This window comes from Malaclemys terrapin, chromosome 14 (genome assembly GCF_027887155.1).
Source record: "Malaclemys terrapin pileata isolate rMalTer1 chromosome 14, rMalTer1.hap1, whole genome shotgun sequence".
Taxonomy (NCBI): Eukaryota; Metazoa; Chordata; order Testudines; family Emydidae; genus Malaclemys; species Malaclemys terrapin.
The window spans coordinates 4,049,413-4,075,934 of NC_071518.1; the positions used below are offsets into that span (position 1 = coordinate 4,049,413).

Sequence of the window (26,522 nt, forward strand, 5' to 3'; positions counted from 1 at the left end):
TTCCAAGTTTACTCTCCTCACATCTCATTTCTACTCCAGCTGAGCGCACACTTCCATATGTCCTTGAAGAGTGCTTGAAAAACCTTGTCAATAGCCTGCGATCACACTAGGCTGGGTCCCTCATCCACGCTAGACATTTGCATGTAGTGGTACCCATGACACAGATTAAGGTTTTGGCATGCTGATGCTAAAATGGCCTTTTACCAGTGCTAGAGGGACGTTAAAACAGTTCAGCACCTGCAGAATCAGAAGTAAAGTCACTTCCCTCATTTAAGAGCTGCGTCCACGTGCACACATATACACACTTACAAATATTAGTGCATTATCTATAAACGATCACTGTACTGTAGCTATATTTTATCTCATTTGCATTCTAGCGGTATGCCCTCTACTGCAAAGTTAATGAACTCCAGTTAACACATTCAATTCATTCTTAAAATCGCACTCGGTAACAGCCACCTAACTACAACATACAAAAGCCTTGGCTCTATTGAATGGCTTCTTAGAGTCCCACTACAGGATTGGGAGCTCTCAGTCTTTCAGAATGAAAATAAATATTCATTTTCAATAAGCAAACATGATGGTTTAGGAGGGGCTATGGTTTCACTGCCGATATAGTACTCTGGTTATCTGAGCCATACTAGCTCTGGACTAAGCCTGCCTGCATGACATCTGCAAAGGACGGGGAAAAGGTCAGAAGAAAAAAATGCAAGAAAGATGGGGTTGGGGAAAACAGAAAAAAAAAAAAAAAAATCTCAAAATCCCCCCTGCCCCCAACATTGCCACAAAAATATCAAAGATGAAGTCAGACTTGATGGATTGCTAGTGGGAAAATCTCCCAGGCCCCCTCCGACCCATCCCTCACCCACTGCTGCTGCTGCTCTCACTTCCCCCAGTATTCCTGGCTGATAGGCTTAATTTGGCTAGTGAAAGGGTTAAGTTTAATTTATACTGATTTCTATTTAATATCATTCTCTCCCCGTAGGAGCCGGCAGCTGTGAGCTGATTGTACTCTCTCATTATGCAGTCTGTATCGCTAATGGCCTGTGACAAAGGCATGGCATCTTCCAGGCCTTACCCCCGAGAGCCAATTAAACACACATACTCCCTTCCTGTTTGCAGCGCATTACAATGAAATTAAACTGAATTTCAGAATCATTTTCTCCTAAAGACATCTCTTTACAATAATTAATGCATGCTATTCTTTTGCATTTGAAATATTCATCAGGAGTGTTGACTAAAAATTTTTCTAAAGCTGATTGCCCTGCACTTTGCAGCGCCTGCTGACACCGTGTCATGAAACCCCGCGGCTGGCATGATACCAAGATCAGTGGCGACACTTGTGGTGTCGCAGCTCCATCAGTCATTTAAAAAAGTAAAGCTTTTCTTATGGTACACAAAATACACAAACGGGCCACAAAGAGGGCACCAGAAACTCAGCCCAGAGATGGCCCAACTGACTTGCAGCAAGGGGGGAAATGGAAAAGCCAGTCCTGGTTATATTTAGAGCCCTGGGTGGATATAAAATTTGTATCTGCATCTGATCCACAAAAACGGTCCATGGATATAAAACTGGTATCTGCGGATTTGCAGTGCTCTAGGTGCGTTAGGGTTTGGGTAGATGGAAATTTAAACCCAAACCAAAAACCCCCTAGCTTGTTTGCCACCCACAAGATTAATAGTCAGTTGGGCTGGATACAGAGAGGACAAAAATGCTGTGTGACTTTAGTCCATAAATCAAACAGCACATTGCCGCTAATAGAGATAATGGGAACAGAGCAATACAGAGATATTACCTGCCCGGTTTAACACGTCAAACACCACTTCAGAAGGTGTCCTGTGGTGTCGTTGCACTCTGAGACTCACTCTGGGACCAGGCTATTTTCTTACTGTACCTACAATTCAGAGAGTAGCTCTATGGCACGAGTGCTCTGAGCGGGAGTGCCGAGCTTTGCCTGTGCACATTCGGAACATTTGCTGTGCAGAGTCTGTTTTAGGAAAATCACTTCTTTTCTGCTCGGGAATTGTCAGCAGCTTCTCATTTTCTTGAATTTGTTACTGCACATTATTCACCAACAGTTCTGGCAAATAATGCCTGACGGGGAGAGTGGGCATGAGTGTTTTCATAGAATCAGAGAATACCAGGGATGGAAGGGACCTCAGGGTCATCTAGTCCAACCCCCTGCTCAAAACAGGACCAACCTCAACTAAATCATCCCAGCCAGGAGATTCCACCACCTCCCTAGGTAACCCATTCCAGTGCTTCACCACCCTCCTAGTGAAAAAGTTTTTCTTAATATCCAACCTAGACCTCCCCCACTGCAACTTGAGACCATTACTCCTTGTTCTGTCATCTGCTACCACTGAGAACAGTCTAGATCCATCCTCTTTGGAACCCCCCTTCAGGTAGTTGAAGGCTATCAAATCCCCCCTCATTATTCTCTTCTGCAGCCTAAATAATCCCAGTTCCCTCAGCCTCTCCTCATAACTCATGTGTTCCAGCCCCCTAATCATTTTTGTTGCCCTCCGCTGGACTCTTTCCAATTTTTCCACATGCTTCTTGTAGTGTGGGGCCCAAAACTGGACACAGTACTCCAGATGAGGCCTCACCAATGTCGAATAGAGGGGAACAATCACGTCCCTCGATCTGCTGGCAATGCCCCTACTTATACAGCCCAAAATGCTGTTAGCCTTCTTGGCAAGAAGGGCACACTGTTGACTCATATCCAGCTTCTCGCCCCCTGTAACTGCTAGGTCCTTTTCTGCAGAACTGCTGCCTAGCCACTTGGCCCCTAGTCTGTAGCAGTGCATGGGATTCTTCCGTCCTAAGTGCAGGACGCTGCACTTGTCCTTGTTGAACCTCGTGTTCAACCTCATGTTTTGAGTGTTGAACCTTGTTTTGAGTGTTTGAAATTCTACTTGTGCTGGTTTGGGCTGAACCTAGAGATTACATGGTTTTGTTCATCAGATTGCTGCTATCAGAGACTGTTTTAGAGCAGGGGTTTCTATTTTCTCAAATGCCTGCTCAGAAATAGTATACCATTAAGGCAGGAATGGGACCTGCATGCAAACTGTATTGGAGACACTGTAACTTCAGATGGTAACCAGAACAAAATGAATAGTAGAGCTGGATGTGAAACAGTTTTCCCGTCCAATGAACATTTTTGAGGTTTCAACATTTTTTCCTGTCCCAAATCAGGAAAAAAAAGTCAAGATCTCAACAATTTTCATGAGTTGAAAATCCAAAACAAAAAACAAAAAATCATTTTGGGTCAATGAAAATGTTTTGTTTCAATTTTGACCAGTTTAAGAACAAATTATTTTTCTATAATTAGCTAAAATTTCCAAATAAAAATTTGTTGTGAACTGGAAAACTGGAATTTGTTTTGAAAACATCAAACCAAAATGTTTTCACAATTTCAATTTTTTTTTGAGTCAAGAAATTTGTTGACACTGACCCTTTCCCATGAAGTTTTGATGAACCAGCATTTAAAAAGTTTCACTGAAAAATTCCTGAACCATGTCCTGCAGTCCTTATTGCAGCATTTTCTGCATCTTCTTTGCTCTTCATTCTACAATCCATTGTTTTAAATACTCAGCCAGGTTTGCCGTTGCTGATTATGTAAACCAAGCAAGTTCTAATTATGAAGGACCTGGAAGTCCATGGAAGTTTTACCGCCATTTTCAATGGAAGTAGGCTCTCAGTCCCCTATGAACAGTGCAAAGTAATTACTGTTTTTCAGGTGTGCAGGTACTACAGTGGGGGGGCCTGTTTCAGTTCGAGCGATGTATACATATTTATCAGCTTCTCAGGTCTGCAAGCAAACAGACTAAAACTCTGTTGCTTAGGGATGGGGTGTGTTGACTGGTACGGAAACAATGAAACTGAAGAACCTATCTGGACCAGCTTCTATCTTTGAAAACTATCATGACCAGGGAGAGCCCACCCACACACAGAAAACCAAGGACTCAGCCACACACCTCAAAATGGAGTGATATGCCCACTCCCCATAGCTGGGCACTGTGGCTGTGCCTTGCTTCCAGTCAGATGGGAGAGGGAGGAAAGATCTGCAGGGTGCCCCCTACTGACACCGATGTTGGCACTGCTCCACGAAGCAGCCAGCAGAAAGACCCTTGTGGAACAAACCGACTTCCCCTCCCCTCCTGCTGTTCATGCACACCCCAGTGGGACCAGCACAGTACCTGTTTTGAACCAGCCATCCGGTGTGAAAGCTTCTTTTGTTTCTTCAGGTCTATTCCAGTATTCTCGAAATACTGTAGGCCCCTTAACGAAAAGCTCACCTTCTTTGCCATCTAAGCCGGGGGTCACCTAGAGCAAATGGGGAACAAAGCAGTGACCAATCTTCATACGTCAATAGTGATAGCCACCTCAGATTTCTACCCCTAAGCTACAGCTTCCTAAGCAACAAGGCTCAGAGAGGCAGGGAGTGCCTTTGGAACTCCCTTTGATTGTGAGCCAGGATGTATCTCTTGCTTTAATTGAGGCTTTGGCTACACTGGTGCTGTACAGCGCTGCAACTTGCTGCACTCAGGGGTGTGAAAAAACACCTCCCTGAGCGCAGCGAGTGCAGCGCTGGAAAGCGCCAGTGTAATCAGAGCCTGCAGCGCTGCATGCTCGCCCGCAGCGCTGCGCGCTACTCCCCTCGGAGAGGTGGAATACATACAGCGCTGCGAGAGCTCTCTTGCAGCGCTGGCGGTGTGACTACACTGCCACTCCGCGGCAGCGCTGTGAAGTCCCGAGTGTAGCCAAGCCCTGAGAAGCAGAGAGAGGACAAAGTTCTAAGCTTATGTAAGCACCTCCTAGCTCAGACAGGATTGATGTTTATACCTACATGAATTGCCATACTGAAAACCCTCATCTAGCTAGTTTGGTACCTGAACCCTGACAGCAGCCAATGGGAGCTTCTTCCAAAACCAGGGAGACACCTCCTTAATGCATCTGGCCAATCGTGAAACACCATCTCAGCAGGGAAATGACTTCCTGATGGAGATGACCTTACTTTCTGATGCAGAAAGGCTGATGACCTTTGCATTTTTTACCATACCTAGATTCATAGGTTCAAGGGCCATACGGGACCACTGTGACCACCTAGTTTAAAGCAATTATTATTCTGTTAAGGTCCTTTTTTTTTTATTTTTTATTCTTGTTAAATTATTTGCCTCAATAATATACTGCAGCAGCCAGTTTCATGGGTTAATTATGCTATAAACTGAATTAAAAAAAGTGATTCCTCTTAGGAGTTTTACTTTTGCTACTCAGAAAGCTCAGGTCCCTGCTTTTCACCCAGCAATACGGCTGAGGTGACTGCATCACACAGATGCCAAATGTCTGAGAAGGGATAAGAATTTACGAGCCTAACTCCTCACCACTAGCCCCACATTCCCATCCTCCAACCCGAACAAACAGCGTCTGACATGGATTAACTGTCTGCTCCACTACTGTGATGATTTCTAGGTTCAGAGACGTGACTGGAAGATGGATTCCCTGTTCTGCTCTGACATACAGAGCTATATGGAAACATAAATACAGGAGGGATGAAGAGTTACTTCAGGAGGTGGTAAAAGTTATTCACAGTTCTCAGACTTTGTAAATCAAAATGCCAAATCTAAAGGTAACCCTCTCTCCTGGAAGAGAGGTTCATATACACCTATTATAGATTTGTTCTCCTTAACCATCCCCCAAGGAGGAAAAGTGCTTACTGCACTTTCAGTAGTAGGAGACTGTCTGTATCTCTCTGGGCCAGCTGAGCTTGGTCCTCAATTCTCCAGCAGAGAGCAAGCTCCTTTGGCTTGACAAGCATTTTTCCTGTAGTGCTTCTCACCTAGCATCACGGGCTGTCTCCTACACCATGACATCAGTTGTGTCTTCTAACTTCTTGTGACCTGTGTTCATAGATTTCCTTTTATCTAATGGTGCATCTGAAATGCCCGGCCCGGGCATTCAGCAGTGTGAATGGTGTCTCTGTGACATCATTTGAGGAGCCCGTCGAAAGTGAGCATGACAGCGTCTCCCCATCAGTGTGCTGCACAGCTGATCCAGGTATGCAGAGAAGGCTGTTTATTGAGTATGAATGTGGGGGTGGGGGACAGGGAGGTTCCTTGGCAATAAGAAAAGGCTCTTGCGGCTTGTGTCACATTTCCTGCCGGGGCAGGTGTCATGCACTGCTCTCGAGCCACCCTTTCCCATGTCTCCAAGATCACCATGGGTGTGCACTGCAGAGACTCACACCCGACCTTCCTGAGTTGGCAAGGCAGTTCCTGTCTCGTACGGAGCCTTTGATGGGGTGAAATGAAGATGACGAGAGAAAATAGCCTGAATTGGCCGTTAGAGAGCTGTTGCCGACAAGTCTGTGTGTCTAGCAGTGACAGCGGCCAGCTTAGCCAGGATAATTTTGTGGGTTGGATGACGGCTCAGCCTTTGAAACGACAGCTGCAGAGGACACCAGATGCCAGCTGTGCCACTTGGCACTTCCAGCAACCTGTCACCTGGCATGGGAAAAAAGTGAACTCCTGCCCTCCTGGGGAAGGCAGCAGAAGCTTCTCTTTCGACCTATCACGGGATGCTTGGCCATGTCCTCCAAAAGACGGTAACCCTGGTATAATTAAGGTAACGCCAGATCCAGAGAAATATACTGCAGAATACACAGTTTAATACGTCGGGTCAGAGCTGCTGACAGACCTGTGCGCTGGGAGAAAATAAAGCAAGACCAAAACCTACGCTTTTCTGGTAACCGGCCAGGGGTCTTCAGTCTCTAGGTCACTTACTCAACCTTAGCCTGGATTACCAGAGACAAAAAGGCATTACCATCTGACAGCTGCTCGGTGAATGAGCTGATGGGTTTGATTTTAGTGTCCACAGCACGAGCACCTCTATCACCTCTGGCAGTGCTCTGTATCCAATTTTTTTTTAGAGAGGCCAGGAATGGAAACTACTCCGCCACACTCCATTGGGGTCCCACCAGGCTAGGTCTGAAACACATTATTGGATGAGGGAAGGTAGCATGGGGGAAGCTTGCACTGCTGCCTGCTGTGTGGATAATTAGAAGGCTTCACTTTGCAGAGCTGTCAGGGCAACACCTTTCATTTTTTTGAAAAGGGACATGAGACAATGAAACCCGATATATTCTAGAGTGTGGCAGGTGTCCTTTCAGCTTCTGTCGAATGCCAGGCTACAGAGACACCTCAGCGTTCTGCAAACCTGCATCAGCAACGAATGGAACATGATGATCCCATGAATCTGAAGAATCACAGGAAGTTCACCAGACAAGATTGGACTAGTCTGAGCTAGAATGGTAACTCATCTGTCCCTAAAATGTATATAGCTTTATAACTGTGAGGATGCAGATGCATAAGAGACAAAAAGTGCAGTGACAGAGGTTGTTGTGGGTTCTGCTCATATACAGTCTACTCCTGAGGACCCTCAACATGAATATCCATAAAGGAAGTTTTTCAAATCACTTAGTTACTGTAGCTCTTGCAACACAGACAAGATACTGAAGTCAGTTCTCGCCGGTGGGGCTGCTCTGATACACCCAGGGCCCTGCCTTATGGTGAATCCATGGCTGCGGCTCCAACAGTGTTGGGGCTTTCTGGGCATTGTGTCCAAAGAAATGAAACACGTAGCGCGTCAGGCTTAGCATCTCCACAATACTGTCAAATGGTAACAAAGGTTCTCTACTGCAAAATGCCGGAAAGATCTTTTCTTAACCATGTTTGGTAACTCATTTCCCTAGGAAAGCCCAGCTTAGATGCCATGTGCAGTTTTACAAGGAAGTCTCTCTTCACTCCATTTTCCTGCTGGTATAGCTGTGGCATCAGACAACAAAGCAAGTTATTCAAAGTGATTCGGTGACTCAGCCCAGAGTAGAGTCCCAGGCTCTAACCACTGGATAACACAGCTTCCTACGAATGATGCCAAAGAAGCGCCACTTTGGCTTTAAAAATAAACATTTCTCAATACACATGCTCCAATAAAACCAGTCTGAGTTTCCACTGGATCTAAGCACTCAAAGCTACAACTCAGCTAAAAATCTAAAAGGCAGAATATATATTATTCCCCACATACATGCATTTAATTAATGGTCTGAGCCCCCGAAGTCAAGTCCTTCAGCTGAAAGGTTACCCCTCAGTTCCAGAAAGATGGATACAGGAGTCACTGAAAATGACTTTTGAACTCACTAGTAGCTGCATTTGGTTCTTCTGCTGCTCCTACTTGATTTGATGTTTTCTTTTCTTAGATGTTGAAACAAAGACTGATGTAAATCAGGCACCATCAACCTCTTTAGACACAACCCGTCCAGCACTCTACAAAGAATAAGCTGTGCTGCATTGCAGTGCAGGAATGTGCCTGGGCATTTTTACCTGTCCTTATAAAAGGTCTTTGCAGAACACCTGCCACGTCCCAAAAGGAAGGGAGGGCATATATCTTTAGCTGCATGGGTGAACAGTCCAGCGTAGTATTTACCTGCACGCTGCTCCTCTTTGCATGAATCAAACCTTGAACAGGCTCCAAATTTCTTGTCATATCAACTCAAATTTTGGCAGAGGCTCAACCCACATCTTATCTAGAGCAGAGCTCCTTGGCAGCAGGCACCTCCCTGTTGTGTAATTTAATGATGTTATGGCTGGCTTGCAAACAGTAAAACAGAAAGGCCGTGACGTTATCTTAATAGGATTTTGCTTGCTGAACTCAGAATGTCACTGGCACTGCTCCCCAGTGTCCAAAGAGGATGCAAACCACTTGAGTGCCAGCAGTTCTGTTGCTGGAAAACAGCATAAATTAAAATTCAGGGTTCAAGGCACTTATCAGTTACAACTGCTCACCTTCGACACAGGCCCAAATCATAGGCACACACCAAGCCGAACACACTGCTACATGTTTCAAATTCTGGGCTTTCTCGGCAGCACAATACAGCTAGCTAGCTAGCTCCTCACTCTGTTAAATCTCAAAGGTATCCTTTGTTGATACACTGGATCTAAGTTACACGCAGCTGCTGAAAGCATCAGATTGCTAATTGCATAGATATCCTATTCTCCAAGTGCCATATTTTAATGCACGTTTCAACTGCTTTGTATTCTAGCAACTTTAACATTCAGACAGCGTGCCCTAGAAGGCTGGCGTTTGATAGATTTCCACTGTAAACCGGATTCAGCAAATTGAACTGGACCTGCCGACGCACTAGATAAGATTACACTTTCCACACATGAAAATAAAAGGTTGTAATACATCCTCTGAAGGAATAAATCCGGGTGATTATAAAATGCGTATTTTCAATGCTTCCATTTTACCTCTTCATTAGCCGGAAGCAACAGTGGCTTGTAAATAAGTGGGAGTTCCCACTTGGCAAGTAGCCCTTTGATTTGCTCAAAGTGGCCATTTGTTTCCTGATGCACGCTGCCCCTCTCTGTAGGGAACCACCGGAGAGGAGTTTATAATGGACGTTAATGGAGTTAGACCTTTCATCAGAGGTAGCCTTGCACTATGGAGCAAAGGGGCATTGCACAAACTTTTCACACAAAGCACGAAAGTTGAACGTGTGTTTCAGTGGAGTCCCGCTAATGCCCGCCAGCCACCCCTCACCAAGGGTCTAAAGGCACCCTTTTCCAATCAAGCGCCGGATGCATACGGCCCACAGTCCATAGGCTGCAGGTGGGGCGATCTTGTTTGATAGGCCTCGTAAAATCTTCTCACGGGGAAAGGCCAGCTCCAAGACATCTTGTGAGGCCTGTGTCAGCAGCAATCCCCTCCGGAAGCCTTTATGATGTCCGTAGACAGTAGGTATGGGTGTGTTACACCTGGGTGGGGGGACAGGAGAAGGGGTGAGCAGTGGAGGGGGATGGGAGGGGTGAGAAGAAAGCTTTTTTCTACTTCCAAAGCTTGAAGCACTTCACCTCTAGAACATTTTAGGCATTTCACATGGATAAAGAATCTGCCTTCCCTGTCCTTCTTGGTGCCCCCTAGTCTCCTGTCCTTTCTCCCTTGCCTCTTTTCCACACCACCCACTTCTTCTCTATGTGCCCAGTGCCTTCACACTCTACAGTGCAGCCCCTCCTCCTGCCTCTGCTGCAGCCCTCAAACCAAAACCACTGAGCACAACTCCGTGTGCACCCCCATCTCCTCCTCCCACTTCGTCACCCTGGTTTCCTATCCTCCTCTCCATGTCCCTCCATACATACCGCCCCTCGCCCCGGACTCTACCTCTCAGCACCAACCCCTTGGTTTCCTCATCCATCACCCTGCACCTCCGGCTCAGCACTTCCCGGATTCAGTCGCACGTCAGTTGTTGTGTATGTTTGTGAGACGAGCTCTGGGTAAGTGTGGTCTGGGCTGTAGCTGCAGGTCCCTCGAAAATTCCTTGTAGCATTACAGTCTTTTGTAAGTGAGATGGTCAACATCCTACTCTTCCTTGTTTCCTGGCCTAGCTCACTGATCTCAAAATATTCAGGCCTCAAACACAATATAAACATGTTTCACTCATGGACATGGATTTTAGTGAAGGCAGGACGGGTCAGTATTCAAGCTGATGCTTCTCATTAATAACAGAGCACAGTGGGAACATCTTACATAGGCAAGAGAATTCCCCATCCACAGAAAAAAAATCACTGTAACCAGCATTACCATCTCTACAGTGCACTGCCCTGAATCAGTTCTGGACTTTCCTTTTCTTTCACTGGAAATTGAGTCTTTCACTAGATAAGAAGTAATTATAGAAGAGTTCCTCTATAATTACAGTGTGATGAGAGTCACGCAACACAGAGTGCTACCAAATAGTGACCTTGAAGAGAAACCTGAGTTACAGGAGAATCTGCCTATGCTAATTAGGACCTGCAGAGATTCAAACTCAGGCATTGTGCACAGAAGGCAACATCATCTCAGCACACAGTAACTGAAGACAGTGATAATGCCGATGTTTTCTAGTGGGACATATGTCATAAATGCACCAGCTGTGCCCTCCACAATCACTGACACAACATGAAAAAAAGCAGCAAGATAATTTAAAATTTGAAAAAAATGATTCTTCACAACATAGTCTCACTTCCACAATCAGTATTGTACTGTGCTGGCTAACCAGGCTTGGGGTGTTTCCTCACATTACATTTGTAAGTAAGTTATTTTGAACCAAGTAATAATTAAGCAATCCTGCCTTTTTTAAAGTGTCTAATAGAGAGACAAAAATTAGGACACGTGCTATAGTTCTTTTACTAACACTCTCACAACTTATTCTTTTTTTAAAACATTAGACCACGGGGAAAAAAAACTATTTGTAACAGAGCAAAAAATGTAGCTCAGACCCTTTGTACCTACTGTACATGGTATGGCTGTACAATACTGGCCACAGAGCTGTCTCTATGCACTGTATCACACAGAAAACTAATTAACCATATGCCACTGCAGAAAAGAGCTGCATTTGGCCCATAATACCACCCAGAGGAGCTATAAGAAGTCTTCAGTACTGGGAGCTCACTAGCCAATGGCTGCTTCTAGTTCAGTGGCCGCTCTGCACGCTCAGCTCAATTTCTACACCTGCAGAGCAATGTTTGCCCACAAGGCCTAGTTTTAGAGCTCAACATTTTATTTCAATGACTTTCTCCCTGTCACCCACCTCCTCTTGCCACATGCACCACCAAGCTCTCGAGCTGGGCAGGAGAGCAGGCAGAGTCTATGCAAAGCCTCGTTTACCACGTTGCTCCACACCTCAATCCTTTCCGAAGAGCTTCCGTGCATTCGGCCCCTCTGGAGACATTCTCCAACTCCTCGAAAGGGCATTAACTAATCTGAAGATTCCCAAAGTCAAGAGTGACTGCAGACCAGCGTGCTACTAATACATGAATCCCTTACTGTAACCCCTAGCCACCAGCTAATAACCCCTCCCAGGCCTAGCTATACAGACAGCCCAACGTAAGCCCAGACCAAGGAGGTACTAGCCTCCCATTTCCCTTCGCACAGATAGCCAGCTTGATGGGTCTTCATTCCCAGCATCTACTAGAGGGCCGAAGGAGTGGAAAGCCAACCTCCCCCTGTGAAAGGGGCAGGCTGGACCGGTGAGCTCTGCCTGAAAGTGCCATCTGTAGAAAGGGAGGACGGAGTGCATGGCTCATTCCATCACCAGCCTCTCGCCAAGGATGCCAGCTGTGGCTGTGGTTTTGGGATGCAGGCTCCTGCCCTCTACAAAGTGGTCTGAGACCATTAACTCATTTGCAGAAACCAGCTATCAGATAGCACCTTTTAATCCCTATCTACCTGGGCCAGATTTCAGCTGATGTCCTAGTGGTAAAAGGTTCACTAGCATATTACCAGTCTTCTAGGCAATCAGGTTTCACACAGATACATTCATAATTAAACATTCCCCATTAAGTTCCATGTTTTTGTGCAATCATTATCTTTTCTGTGAGCACTGAGTCCTGCAGCATCCTGCAGAAGGCAAGCAGGAGGCAATTTAGACACAGTACAATTTTCTTCTTGCTGGAGAAAGGCAGATTTCTGCTCGTAGGGAGAGAACATAGGGCAAACCCCCCCAAAACCCAGACTAATCTACACATCTGTTTTTGCCATGTTAACTCTTCATAAAGGACTGGGAATAACACAATCAATTTACTTTTCATTTTGGAAGGTTATAAATTTAAAAGAAAAGGGGCAAAAGCAAGACTGACTCGCAGCGTTTTCACTTAAAAACAAACCCTGCACTTACAGCAATTGCACTATGTTTGAAACACAAAACGTTTTCCAGTGATGCTGATCTTTAAAAGTCACTGTATTGATTCACGCCAGATGATCTTGCAAGACCACACAACCAAGACTGAGAAAGGTCAATCATCTTTGCAATTATGTTATGGACAAAAAACTTCTTGATCTACATTAACACCATAAATGAGAAGTGAAACGTTATTCCAGAAATGCCAACAGCTCCACGCTCCATCGTGCCGTCTTTCTTGTTCGCAGTCTTCAGAAAATAATAAATGAGGCGAGATGTCATCACATCTTCCCACTTCCCGTGCGCCGTTCATTAGAGAGAGATTTCTGAGGTGCACTTGCAATGCCTGTTTTGATTCCGCACTGGGGGCAGGCAGCCAGTCTCTCTGAGAACCAGGCAGAGAATCAATTAACATCCTGCCACTGTTTGCTTTTCCGAAGCCTTACTGAGAAGTTGAGGTGGACAGAAAGGATATGCTGCAGGTGGTGGCCCCGCAGGTCAACGTGTAAACCGACCTTTACAATCTGAGCTATGTCACAAGCATGAGTGAGCTTGACAAGTCTCATTCCAGCCCACCTTCAAGAATACACAGCTCAGGTCATGTTCCACCCACTTCCCAACCCCATTCTGCCAGTGACCCCAGCCTCAATGCCCGCTCAGCTCCCTTCCCCATTCTTGAGGATTTTTTCCTTGTCTACCAATCAGAATGCCCTCCTGATCCCAATTCACCAAGTCACCACCTGGTCCTCGCTCAAATCCGTCCCAAGGACTCACCTTCTCCTGCCTTGCTCACAGTAAGTTAAATGCAGGCACTTCAAGTTACTTCCTCTTGCACTGACTGTCTGCCTACCCACAACATGCCTGGCTCAAGCCAGTGCTAGCAGCCCCTCCCTTTCACTCACACTAAATTCACTCACAACACTGATGAGAGAAACTTCAAACAAACAAATCCGCAGTCTGATTTTTCTGAATGGGTCTCAGATCACAAGGGATGAGAATTGTTTGAGAGCTGCATTAAACCCTCAGTGGCCTGGAGCGTTACCCCCTAACTCCAGGCAAGGATCAATCTGTGACCTAAGAACCTCTTCCTGCCAACTGGAAAGGGGGTGCAGAGGGGTTACAGGGCTCTCTTGGGTCTGGCATGTACGCTCTGCCGCACCATAGAGTTCCACCTGAAGTCTCAAATAAAAGCTGGTGTCACACTGGCCATCAATATCATTGCAAAATGCCAAGTATAGAAGTTGTGCAAGAAATTCTGTATCTACACTGAAAATCCTGTTCTTAAAGTCTGTGTCTAGAGACCAGTCACCAGCAACGATGAAAAACAAGTTCTCTCTCAGACACATAATGTTTATGTTGTAGCACAAGGGGACCCTGCAGGGTCTGAAAAATGGCTGGGAATCATTGGAGAGATGCATTAAAAGCTCCGTGGCCTCATAACACCAGAGCAAGGACCAATGCGCTCTGGGATTTCCTCACGCTGCACAATGCGGATTGTGCTAGCAGGGGAATTTCAGGGATACAGTGAATAATCTGAGCCATGGCCCATGTTCTACAGGTCAATCCTCCTTAACAGAATAAAGGACAACTAAGTAAGTGGAGTTTCTTACACATTTCCTCCCTCTTTCCAGACTTCCAACTCCCGTCCCATAACCACACTTCGTTCTCTTGCTCCACCAACCAGTGAGCCGGGGACTAGCTCCCTCTCTAGCTGACTCCCAGGCTGTCTGTTGCACCCCAATAGCAGAGGGGACGTCTGGCCTAATGCAACAGCCACATGCAACACATCACAAACGACGCCCAGCAAACAATATTCTTTAAAAATGCCTAAAGATTTTCCAACAGTGATGGGTTTGCAGCTCCCACTGGCTTTCGTAATCAGAAATATCATGCAAGTGTCAGGCTGGGAAGGTATTTCAGTTACAAAACATTACCTCAAAGAGCACTAGCCACACAGGTGCTTGCAAGCGTCCAAAACTACTGCATCTTAATAGAGCTGCTACTGGGAGCTTTGCAACTCTACCCAGTTGCAGCTGAGCAGACGAATGCAGGATCTCCTCTCATGGAGATCATGTATAGTCTCCTTTTCATTCTAAACGAGCCCTGCAAGCTGCCATCATCACATGACCACCTTCCCCAGAAAGAGGCTTCTCTTCTTTCCACCCACTCACAAAATCACTCCCTCAGAGGAAGAGGCTTCTGCTTTCAACCTGCAGCATGACGTGTCCATCTACACAGCAGGAGAAGACTGCTCCCCCCTTTCACCCACATGCTTCCAGGAACAGACTGGTGCCCTCTGCTAAAACATACAGAAAATGGCTGTCCCCTCCAAAACTATAACGCATCCCCATATGGAAAAGTTTGGCCTCCCCTTCTATCCGTAACACGGAACTCCCGAGAGAAGGAAAAATACATTTCCCTCATTCGCAGTAAGTGCAATGTTTAATAAAAGAAAAGCACTGCACATATGTCGAAAATGTGTCCCAGGGCAGCTAGAAAGGAGAACAAACTGGCCAGCTTTCAGGATAGTAAAATATACGGCCTGACAATATCTGCTCCCCAGATGGGATGGCAACTCCCCTCTGTCTTAAAGTATAAACAGCCAATTTTATTTTTAACATTCATTTAGAAATATGGTTTACGGCTTTGTAAACTGAGGCCCCTTAAAGAAATCAGCAATCTCAGAGGGCTTGTCTTCCCTCTCGAATGCGCGCAGCCCAAAACATCCTGGGCATGCTGCAGAGGACAGGTGGCCTTTTAGAGCACTGTTACCCTTTGTACAGTGACCGGACAAATGGCACTGCGGGGCTCCAGGTGTGATTGCCGCTCAATGATTCCTGATCAAAGCTGTGCAGTTTAGAAGTGTAAAAATGTTGTTTTTAGTGGTCAGTGCAGTACACTCTCCCCGAGACCCTTCCGTTACACACCTCAACACCAGGAATCTGGAATCTGCATTCAGAAGGTAATTTAGCGACCCCAGCTCCCTCTCCCAGACCTGGGTTGGTTCTGCAGGGCTAGCTGGAGAGAGAAGGAGCAAGAACTTATTGTTGTCAGAAAAGACAAGAGATGCGACTGACCATACAAAGAGAGCAGAGCCAGACATTACGCTCCCAGGGGCCATGTAAACACCTGGAGAGACAGATGGAACCAATCACGCAAAGATACTTTTCTGACCATGCTCTCATCTGGGGCTCAGTCCTGCAAGGTGGTGAGCACCATCACCTTGACTGGCATTAAGGGCGCTCAGGCCCTCAGTATCTTGCAGGATTGGGTCCTTGAAAGGCATCCCTGCAAGGAAGCCTGTACTCGTCACAGGTGAGCTCTTCATAGGGGGTGTCAGATACCCTGGTAACCAAGCAGCTCCGCCCCTGACTCTGTGAAGATTTTAGATCAATCCGAACAAGAGACACACCTCTTGTACACACTGACATAGTGAAGGCAGAGGAGGCAGCCCCTGATGGTGGGATGTGTTATCTGGTGTCTGGCGACGACCCACAACCCTGCAGCTCCTCTTCTGTGCCTATACGTAGGTGTAGACAGCAGTCAGCATGCTCCTAACAGATGGCAGAGACCTGACGGGGGGCCAGGGGGAGGGGCCAGGAGACGCTGGCGGCTGTGTGGGGAGGAATGACCAGAGCAGCCCGGGTCCCATCCAGAACGACAGCTTGCATATGGATAAGCAACGAGATAATTACAGTCTTGAAAAAAGGGAGAAGCAAAGCCCCACTGCTGCAGCGTCCTCCGGCTGCCAGCGCCTCGCGACCCATACGTCCCGCGTAGCTCTCTTTGCAGCCTCATCATAAGAAAATTACTTGCCATAAAAGCCCTGGTTAGAGTGTAACATTATATACAGCTGGGAAGCCATTTAGCTATTGATAGACCCCTGTTGTCAGGGACTGGGGGTTGGCTCTCATGTAAGTGAGCAATTTGGAAGAAAAAAAAAACCCTCCCCTCGCCCCCCCGCCCCCAAATAAATAAATAAAAAGAGAGAGAGACAATACCCGTTACGCTTACAGAGTTTAGAGGCTTGTGCCAGCTGGGAAGCTACAGCATATGAAATATGCATTGCACGGAACAAAACAAACTGAAATACTCCATGGTGGGGAAAAGTAACCCTTTCCTGCATGCAGTGCCCACGCCACAGGGGAAGCCAAAGCCCTCATGTGAGCAAAGGTCACAGGTGCAGGACCAAAGAAAAGTAGGAAGGAAGCACCCAAGTCTAAAGAGGAAGCGTTAGTGGGGGGTTAGAAGGCCAGGATAGTCGTCCTCTTCCTCTTCACCTCTCTGGTTACGCTCAGCACTGAATTAGCACTGCACATACGTCTAACCCAGGCCTGGCTCAACCCCACAGGCATAACGGGCAGCTGCCTTGGGCAGATAATCATTCAGTGACTGCTTCTTGTACAACTGGCCATGGCCACGATGGCGGTGATGGCCTAGCTCGTCTATAGCAGCAACAGGTTGCTGTCACAAAAGACCAGAAACCGATCCATTCTAATAATCAGCACTGGCAATTCTGCACCTCTAAGCCCTACAACTCTCCTCCGAAGATCTCAAAGAAACACGAACCCTCGCAGCTCCTAGTGAGGGATGTCTAGGGATCGCTTTACCAACACTGAAATGAAGCCACTTCTCAGATGGAATGTAGCAGCGGTTTAACAACATTTAGCAATGCTACACAACTGCTTAGGAGAGGAAGCGAAGAATACAATGTCAAATCAGAAGTGCAGAAGACATTCAGGGAGACAGACTTAGCCATGACCCCTGGGTTTATACACCTATTCACAGAAGTGCCTCAGGGTGCTTAAATACTAAAAGGAGTCAGGACCTTCTTTGCTTGTTTCACACTGCACCCCCAGCACCTGTTCAGGACTGCCTCAGAGGGCAAGCGCCACCTACTCAACCAGCACTGCTTGAAGCACCTAGGTTCCTCTCAGAGTACGCCTGCAGGAAATCTCTTAACTTTGCAATCCCATCACACCCCAGCACTTCAGAGGGGTTTCGGTGACTCGTTCACTGGGGTTGCCAGGTTAATGAGCTAAGCCACATTTGCTGAGAATTTACTATGGGGAGAAATGAAAACTATCAAAGCAAAACCTGTTCTTTTGGCCTTTGCCATACGAGGTACCACTTAACTCTTCACCACCATGCCCAGGAAAGAGATGTAATGCGGGGCCTTGGCTCTCCAGCAACATTCTGGGAGCACTGTGTGAACAGCCCGGGGCCAACAGTGACGAAGAAACCAAGAGCCATGGAGTTGATTCTGAGAGGGAAAGCTAGGTGGCGTGCATCGATAAACAGCCGGCATTGGCAGGAAGTGATACGAAGAGTCAACCAGCAACAAACCCAACCCAGAACTGCTCTTCTCAGACTCTTCCTGCTCAGAGCAGAGAGGACTAGAGATAATCACTGGGGTTAAAAAGAAATCCTACTGATGGAGCCATATGTACGAATGGAATCCAACACTCTAATGAAGGGAAAGGGAAAAAAAAGAAGGAACAAAGAGATGCAGTAAAATTTCAGCTAAGTAGATTATTGATCTTCAGGGCATGCCAGAAACCAACTCTGCAAATTACATCAGTCCCCTCGCTGCAATATTACACAGTTACCAGACTGCAAAGTGGCAATGTTCCCTCACCATCCAACACTACCACACAGCCCATACCCATCCCTATACCATCTGTGGTGGACGAGATAGTATTTCATCTTTGAGAGACGTCTCTGAGTTCTGTTTGCATCCTTCCCTTCAGCCAGAAGCACAAAGGTGTCTGAAGGGTGAATATTTAACAGAAAGCAACACAACCTCCCTTGCATTTAACAAGATGAGGCTGGCTATGCATGGCATTGGGAACAAATGGCTCAAAGAAACTCTGTCGTCTTGCTTCCTGAGGCTGGGATGGCCAAACACAAGCAGGACAAGGCACTTTGTAACACTTTGTACAGCTAAGAAAAGAATCTGTAGCAAAAAATTTACTTGGTACATGCAGCCTCTTTTTGCTGCTTGCGGAAAACAGGGGATGGAATGGTTCTGATTATTCATATGGCACAGCTGAAGTGTGACTGCCTCGTGGACAGCCTCGATAGTCTGCCTACCCCCAATCAGAAGGATCACCTTCTCATGGGGAACAGGGTCAGAGGATCATTGTGGGCCTAACCATCACAGCTTCTTATTAGCACACCCCACAGTTAGTCACTTCCAGCCCTGCTGACACCACCAAATTCATCCTTAACCCTCTGCATGCTCTCCAATGTAGTGTACAATGTACATAAGGGACACGTCTTTCAGCACAGCCTGACGTCCCTACAATGGCCAGGAGTTACATTTCTACAGCGGCAGCATTATTATTTGTATAGTACCACCGAAGAGCACTGTGCTTTTTATATAGGAGAGGTCCTTGCCCTGAGTTGAAGCAGAGAACGTGCTTTATTACATTGTTATGCTTTAAGGGTTATTTCCTAGTGGGGGATGAGCAGGCCATGATATGACATTTGGTCATTTTTCACATTATCAACATCAAAACATCTAGCAGTGCCCAGAGCTAGGATGGGAGCTTACGGATGGATTTATCAATCAAAATCAAATACATAAATAAATGGAGAAGGATGGGAAGCAACCTCCTTTCCTATGTTGTGTGGGCTTCGTTCTTTAACCTATACTTGACTGCCATGTTTATTGTTCTTTAACTCTTAACTATCTGCCTTTTTTCATTACTTTGCCCTTGCCTGACTTCCTTTTCTTTTTGGCTTAAGTCAGGGGTGGGCAAACTTTTTGGGCTGAAGGCCACATCTGGGTGAGGAAATTGTATGCAGGGCAGGGAATTGGGGTGTGGGAGGGGGTGCGGTGTGCAGGAAGAGGATTGGGGCGGAGGAGGGGTCTGGGGTGCATGAGGGGACTCAGGGCATGGAGGTTGGGGTGCCGGAGGGGTGCGGGTTGTGGCAGGGGGCTTAGGGCAGGGAGTTGGGGGGCAGGGTGCAGGTGGGGTTGAGGCTTCGGTCCAGTGCCACTTATCTAAGGCGGCACTGGGGTGGCAGCGGTGCGCACCGGGGCCAGGGCAGGCTCCCTGCCTGCCCTGTCCCCGGCCCCGTGCCGCTCCAGGAAGCTCTGCAGCCCCTGAAGGAGGGGGGGCAAAGGGCTCTGTGTGCTCTGCCCTTGCTGCGCCTTCAGGTACCTCCCCCGAAACTCCCACTGGCTGCGGTTCCCCGTTTCCGGCCAATGGGAGCGGCGGGGCACGGTGCCTGAAGGCATGGGCAATGCACGGAGCCCTCTGCCCCCCTGCCCTGGGTCCGCAGGGACGTCAAGGTGCCGGACGCTTCTGAGAGCGGCGCGGAGCCCACGGCACCACTGGGGGCAATCCCGCGGGCCGGATCCAAAGCCGTGAGGGGCCGGATCCGGCCCACGGGCCGTAGTTTGCCCATCCCTGGCTTAAGTACATGGATCTCAAAGTCCTCAGCACATGTTAATTATGGCTCTTAACCCTCCAGTGAGGGAGGGAAGTAAATATTTTTATCCCCATTTCACAAAAGGGGGGAACCAAGGCACAAAGAAGAGAAGTGACTTGCCGAAGTGGCGGAACCAGGGTTGGAACCCAGGAGTCTTGGCATCTGAGTCATAGAATCATAGAATATCAGGGTTGGAAGGGACCTCAGGAGGTCCAACCCCCTGCTCAAAGCAGAACCTAATCCCAACTAAATCATCCCAGCCAGGGCTTTGTCAAGCCTGACCTTAAAAACCTCTAAGGAAGGGGATTCCACCACCTCCCTATGTAACCCATTCCAGTGCTTCACCACCCTCCTAGTGAAAAAGTTTTTCCTAATATCCAACCTAAACCTCCCCCACTGCAACTTGAGACCATTACTCACGATCCATTGTCTACAGCCAAGCTCTAAGATATAACCGCATTTGCTCCAATCCCTCAGATAGAGACAAGCACCTACAAGATCTCTATCAAGCATTCTTAAAACTACAATACCCACCTGCTGAAGTGAAAAAACAGATTGACAGAGCCAGACGAGTACCCAGAAGTCACCTCCTACAAGACAGGCCCAACAAAGAAAATAACAGAATACCACTAGCTGTCACTTTCAGCCCCCAACTAAAACCTCTCCAGCGCATCATCAGAGATCTACAACCTATCCTGAAAGATGATCCTTTACTCTCACAGATCTTGGGAGATAGACCTGGCCTCGCTTATAGACAACCCCCCAACCTAAAGCAAATACTCACCAGCAACCACACATCACTGAACAAAAACACTAACCCAGGAACCTATCCTTGTAACAAAGCCCGATGCCAACTCTGTCCACATATCTATTCAAGTGACATCATCATAGGACCTAATCACATCAGCCATACCATCAGGGGCTCGTTCACCTGCACATCTACCAATGTGATATATGCCATCATGTGCCAGCAATGCCCCTCTGCCATGTACATTGGCCAAACCGGACAGTCTCTACGCAAAAGAATTAATGGACACAAATCTGACATCAGGAATCATAATACTCAAAAACCAGTGGGAGAACACTTTAGCCTGTCTGGTCATTCAGTGACAGACCTGCGGGTGGCTATCTTACAACAGAAAAACTTCAAAAACAGACTCCAACGAGAGACTGCTGAGCTGGAATTGATATGCAAACTAGATACAATCAACTCAGGATTGAATAAGGACTGGGAATGGCTGAGCCATTACAAACATTGAATCTATCTCCCCTTGTAAGTATTCTCACACTTCTTATCAAACTGTCTGTACTGGGCTATCTTGATTATCATTTCAAAAGTTTTTTTCTCTTAATTAATTGGCCTCTCAGAGTTGGTAAGACAACTCCCACCTGTTCATGCTCTCTGTATGTGTGTATATATATCTCCTCAATATATGTTTCACTCTATATGCATCCGAAGAAGTAGGCTGTAGTCCAGGAAAGCTTATGCTCTAATAAATTTGTTAGTCTCTAAGGTGCCACAAGTACTCCTGTTCTTTTTGCGGATACAGACTAACACGGCTGCTACTCTGAAACCACTCCTTGTTCTGTCATCTGGTACCACTGAGAACAGTCTAGATTCATCCTCTTTGGAACCCCCTTTCAGGTAGTTGAAAGCAGCTATCAAATCCCCCCTAATTCTTCTCTTCTGCAGACTACACAATCCCAGTTCCCTCAGCCTCTCCTCATAAGTCATGTGCTCCAGCCCCCTAATCATTTTTGTTGCCCTCCACTGGACTCTTTCCAATTTTTCCACATCCTTCTTGTAGTGTGAGGCCCAAAACTGGACACAGTACTCCAGGTGAGGCCTCACAAATGTCGAACAGAAGGGAACGATCACGTCCCTCGATCTGCTGGCAATGCCCCTACTTATACAGCCCAAAATGCCGTTAGCCTTCTTGGCAATAAGGGCACACTGTTGACTCATATCCAGCTTCTCGTCCACGGTAACCCCTAGGTCCTTTTCTGCAGAACTGGTGCCTAGCCACTTGGTCCCTAGTCTGTAACAGTGAATGGGATTCTTCCGTCCTAAGTGCAGGACTCGGCACTTGTCCTTGAACCTCATCAGGTTATATTATTGGCTAAATTATATTGTCAGAATCCTGATCTCTGGGAGAGAGCCATGGCGGTCAGGAAGCCCCTCGTTTCATCGCGTATAAACAAAGCTCAGCATGTTTCCCTTTGATTGTCACGGGGAGATGGGGATTTGGGTCTTTTCTACTTTAAGCATGTTTCACTGAAATACACTCTGGTGATATAAATTATTAGACAAATGTGTACACAGCACACAGGCCCCCAGCACGTCAGCCCAGGAACATGCATTAGTTGAGGCTTTCAGTGTGTCACTGCAGGCAGGAAGGCGTTAAATTATATTGTTAATTTAGGACATACACACACTTTCTCTGGGTCTCTGCCAAGGCCACTGCCGTTTCCAGCAGAACAGGTGCATAGTGAGAGTCTCTGAGCTCATCAGGTGACTAGCACCTGGTGGACAGCACACCCATGGACTATAAAGCCATGCTGCTCAGGCTGGCTGCTTCCACGTAATAACGATATTAAACTCCTGGCATCTCAGTGATTTTATCTACGGAGACATGCATTCAAAGCAGCACCCACACTGCCCATCTTGGTCACTTCCTGACAACTACAGTAGTACGCTGCTGCACTTTGCCATTGGAAATAGTCTGTTAGCAATGGGACAGACTAGAAATACCTGTAAGGATCAACAAACAAAGCCATCTCTTAGTTCAGCCCCATTAGCACAGGGGCTGCTCAAAGGATAGGTATAAGCAGATGGGACAGTCTCCCTTCCAGTACTCAGAAACTTCCAGCCAGGCTACGGAAAAAATAGATTGAAAGGCTGAGCAAAGGGGCAGTGCGTGAGAGATGGGGACAGCTGTTTGGACTCACACTAGAAGAATGATCAGGACAATACCCAGAGGCAAACATCTCTGTCTCCCTGTACGTTCCGAGTCAGACATCTTGCAAACTCAGCAGAACATTCAAAAGGCCCTAGGGAGACTTTGATGGAAAGTCAGCCTCTAGTCAGGCATCAGCTAGAGGCTTGGGGCCAATTTCAGAGCTGGGGTAGGCAAGTGCAGCTCCCAGTGACTGCAAATGAGCATTTAGACTTCGATATGTGCTGCGACCGCTTACATCAGGGCGGAGTTTGGTTGGCGGGATATACGGTATGTGGCACCGAATGAGGGAAATGCCCAGTGATGGATAATTGGGAGGAGGTGACAGGCAGGCGCAAAGGGGTAAATGATGGCCCCTGGTATGTAAACCCAGCCAGCTCAGAACTAGACAGAGTAGTACAAAGCCTCACTTCCCTGAAACCACGGGGGGACCTGAGCCAGGCTCGGACGACTGAGGTTTAGCTACATGAAATCTGGACTCCCCTTCTCCTCTGCTTCCCCTTTAAATAAAGCCAGATCCAGTGCCCCCACAAGGACTAGCAGATGGCCCGGTGTACAGCCAGCCTAGCTCTGGTCCAGACTTTTGCAAAAATCAAACAAAAACCACATAGATTTTGTTCACCTGTACATTAAAAACAGTGACCACATCTCACCCCGGAGGTGACTGATTTCTGTAATGGGCAAAGGAGTCTTATATTCTAGATCTAATTCGGAAAGAGCACTGGGATTCTTCCGGGTGAACAGTGGTAAGGGCTCATTATGAAAATTGTACTGGACAAATGGTTTACATTTCATGTCCCCAGCCAGTGCAAGTGAAAAAGGACCGACATGTAACTCTAAGACCAGGAGTCAGAAATAAGAAAGCAAACAGATTTCCAGGCTCTCTCTAGCAATGATGTGACAAAAATGGGACACAACTTCTCACATGTTAAACTGCCCACAGGGTCATTTTAAGAGTCCTCTACCCTGCCCAGCTCTCAGCAAAACAAGGTCATTTAACGCGCAGGCCAACAGTAATTACAGCTAGACGCATAGTAAGTCCCTTTCCTGCCCAGATCTTCATGCTGGTTTTGCTAACAGACAGGCTCCATAAGTCTATCAAGGTGCCAGAATGCCCTGACAAGCTTTCACTTTTTTTTAAACCTCTCTTAGTTAATCTAGGGATTTTTTATACAAATGAAAAGGAGTCTCATAGTGCTGGCTGCAGCGTGGCACACTGAGGGTAGATGCAGTCTGACCTCCCCACACACAGCTCTTCAAATGGATTTCAATCCAGTTATGCCTCTCCCTCACTGCTTTTCCAGTTCTGGCCTTCTCACTGTACAGGTGCACCTCAGTCCCAACCCACAGCAGCCCCACCAGCTCTTCCGGCCAGGCTCCAGCATAGAGAACCACCTCAATCGTGATTTACAGGAGACAGAGTTAAGAAGTTTTCTTTGAGCTTGTCACCAGTAGTTACATGAGCAGTGTAAGCAAGTATTTCCTGTGCTCATCAGGAACTCCGCTAGAACCCCTGGCATCCACATGGCTACAGGAGAAACTAACCTGGTTTACTAGAGAGTCCAGTAACTCTGCCATTCCTTCGTCTGGGGCCAGCTTTCAAAGACTGGCCTCCCTGCTTTGCACCCACACATAAGTGGTTGCTGGTGTAATTCCTCTCACGTACACACTTATTTACTTGAGTGAGCCTGCAGATCCCATGGTTATTGATCTACAGTAAGTAACATGAATCGCAACTACAATGAGGGCACAAAAGGGAAGCCAGGTGAAGGGCACCCTGGCAATTGGGGGGTGGGAAAGAGGAGGAAGGTGTTGTGTCTAAGATGCACTCTGCCTGCTGCTCCAAACCTACATACAGAGGTCTGGTCTATATGCTGCAAGCTGCTTAGGGCAAGGACAGTTACTTGTTTGGTCTGTAAAGTGCCACACATGGAATAATCAAAGAATCCTAGAAATGTAGGACTGGAAGGGACCACGAGAGGTCGTCTTTCCAGTCTCCTGCAATGAGGCAGGACTAAGTATTAGCTAGACCATACCCTGACAGGTATTTGTCTAATCGATTCTTCAACAGTTCCAGTGACCACATAATAATAATAATATAGTATACAATAAAGAAACGAGACTAACGAATATCAGTGCGTCACTAGGGATAGCAAGAGTGTCTGCCTCTTTCTGGGTCTCTGGGGAAAGGGAGAAGTGTTTTAATAATTTTCACTGAGAGCAGGACCCAAAGAGCAACCCAATACCAGTGTCACACTGTTGTCATGATCTTTACCCAAAAGAAGCATGTAATAGATCACTGGAAAACTAATAACTCACTGATCATTAATATTCTTGCATGATTTATGCACGGTTAATCCACACAGAATTTTACAGATGTGCTGGAAATAGGTAACTAAAACGTGTTTACACCAGGCAGGTCAGGGTGAGTTGATAAACAGGGTATTTCCAGACAAGGAAAGAGGCCAGCACCTCAAGCCAGGTGTGTCCAAATTCAATGGGCTATTCATTGGAATCAGAGGTTGCAGGAAGAGATCACTGCATTGTAAAAATCATCAGCGGGGGAGGAGCTAATATGGAGCCTACACCCAGCAAGGAAAAGGAACCGGATCTGGGGAGAGAGAACCTCTAAGTTACCCTGCACCTGAGGAGACAAAGGACCCAAGCACTCCGAGCTCTGTGAAGAGTCTTGGCTAAAACACAGGTCAGCCATGCTGGAAGAAAGACCGGAGAGACAAACTTCTTTGAACAAAGGACTCTAGTCTAAGGACACTAGTTAATTTAGACTGAAATCCTAGAAGCATTTCCTTACTTGTGTTTGTAATCATTTCTATCTTTATTCCTTACACCTGATATCACTCAAACCTACGCCCTCTTATTCAGAAACTTACTTTACTATAAACCAACCCCAGCTTTGATTGATGTGGAGGGTTTGCCCATCCCAGTTACCTTACTAGGCTGCTGTGTTCTCGCCCTTTAAAGGGGTGGCAAACTTGCTGGGGTTTTGTGAGCGCTACAGTGAGAGGGACTGAGCACTGCAGATACATGACTCTGAGGGACTCGGGAATCGGGATTCACTAATTACTGCAAGGCAAGATTTGGACTGATGGAGTCCTAGCAGTTTGATGGCAGGGCGACAAGCTGGTGTGTCAGGGAGCTGATACACCCAGCTTAGCATCAGCGAGGCTCCCACTTGCTGAGGCTGGGAGAGGTAATGCAGCGACTCAGCTCTGGGAACCCTAGCAGATTGTCACAGAGACAAGAGACAGAAGCAGACAACATGGCTGCATGCTACCTTTGTGTCACGTTCATCTCCTTGAGCGTGGATGGTGTAGGAAGGACCTTTCCTGCTCAAGCGCTCCGTGGCAATGCGCACTTCCACCCCTGGCAGCGGGGTCCCCACAGATCCTGG

The 26,522-nt window shown here is 47.0% G+C and overlaps 1 protein-coding gene across 5 annotated transcripts in view; it reads right to left on the minus strand.

The window, feature by feature from the left end:
• Nucleotides 1-26,522, minus strand: part of ACSF3 (acyl-CoA synthetase family member 3) — a 113,159-nt gene that overhangs the window by 47,607 nt on the left and 39,030 nt on the right. For all 5 annotated transcript variants that reach the window (XM_054049332.1, XM_054049330.1, XM_054049333.1 and 2 more), the window contains 2 exons: nucleotides 26,406-26,518; nucleotides 4,204-4,330 (listed from right to left, as the gene is read on the minus strand). In XM_054049332.1, coding sequence (XP_053905307.1) covers nucleotides 4,204-4,330; nucleotides 26,406-26,518 — 240 coding nt within the window. The remainder of the gene's footprint in view (nucleotides 1-4,203; nucleotides 4,331-26,405; nucleotides 26,519-26,522) is intronic.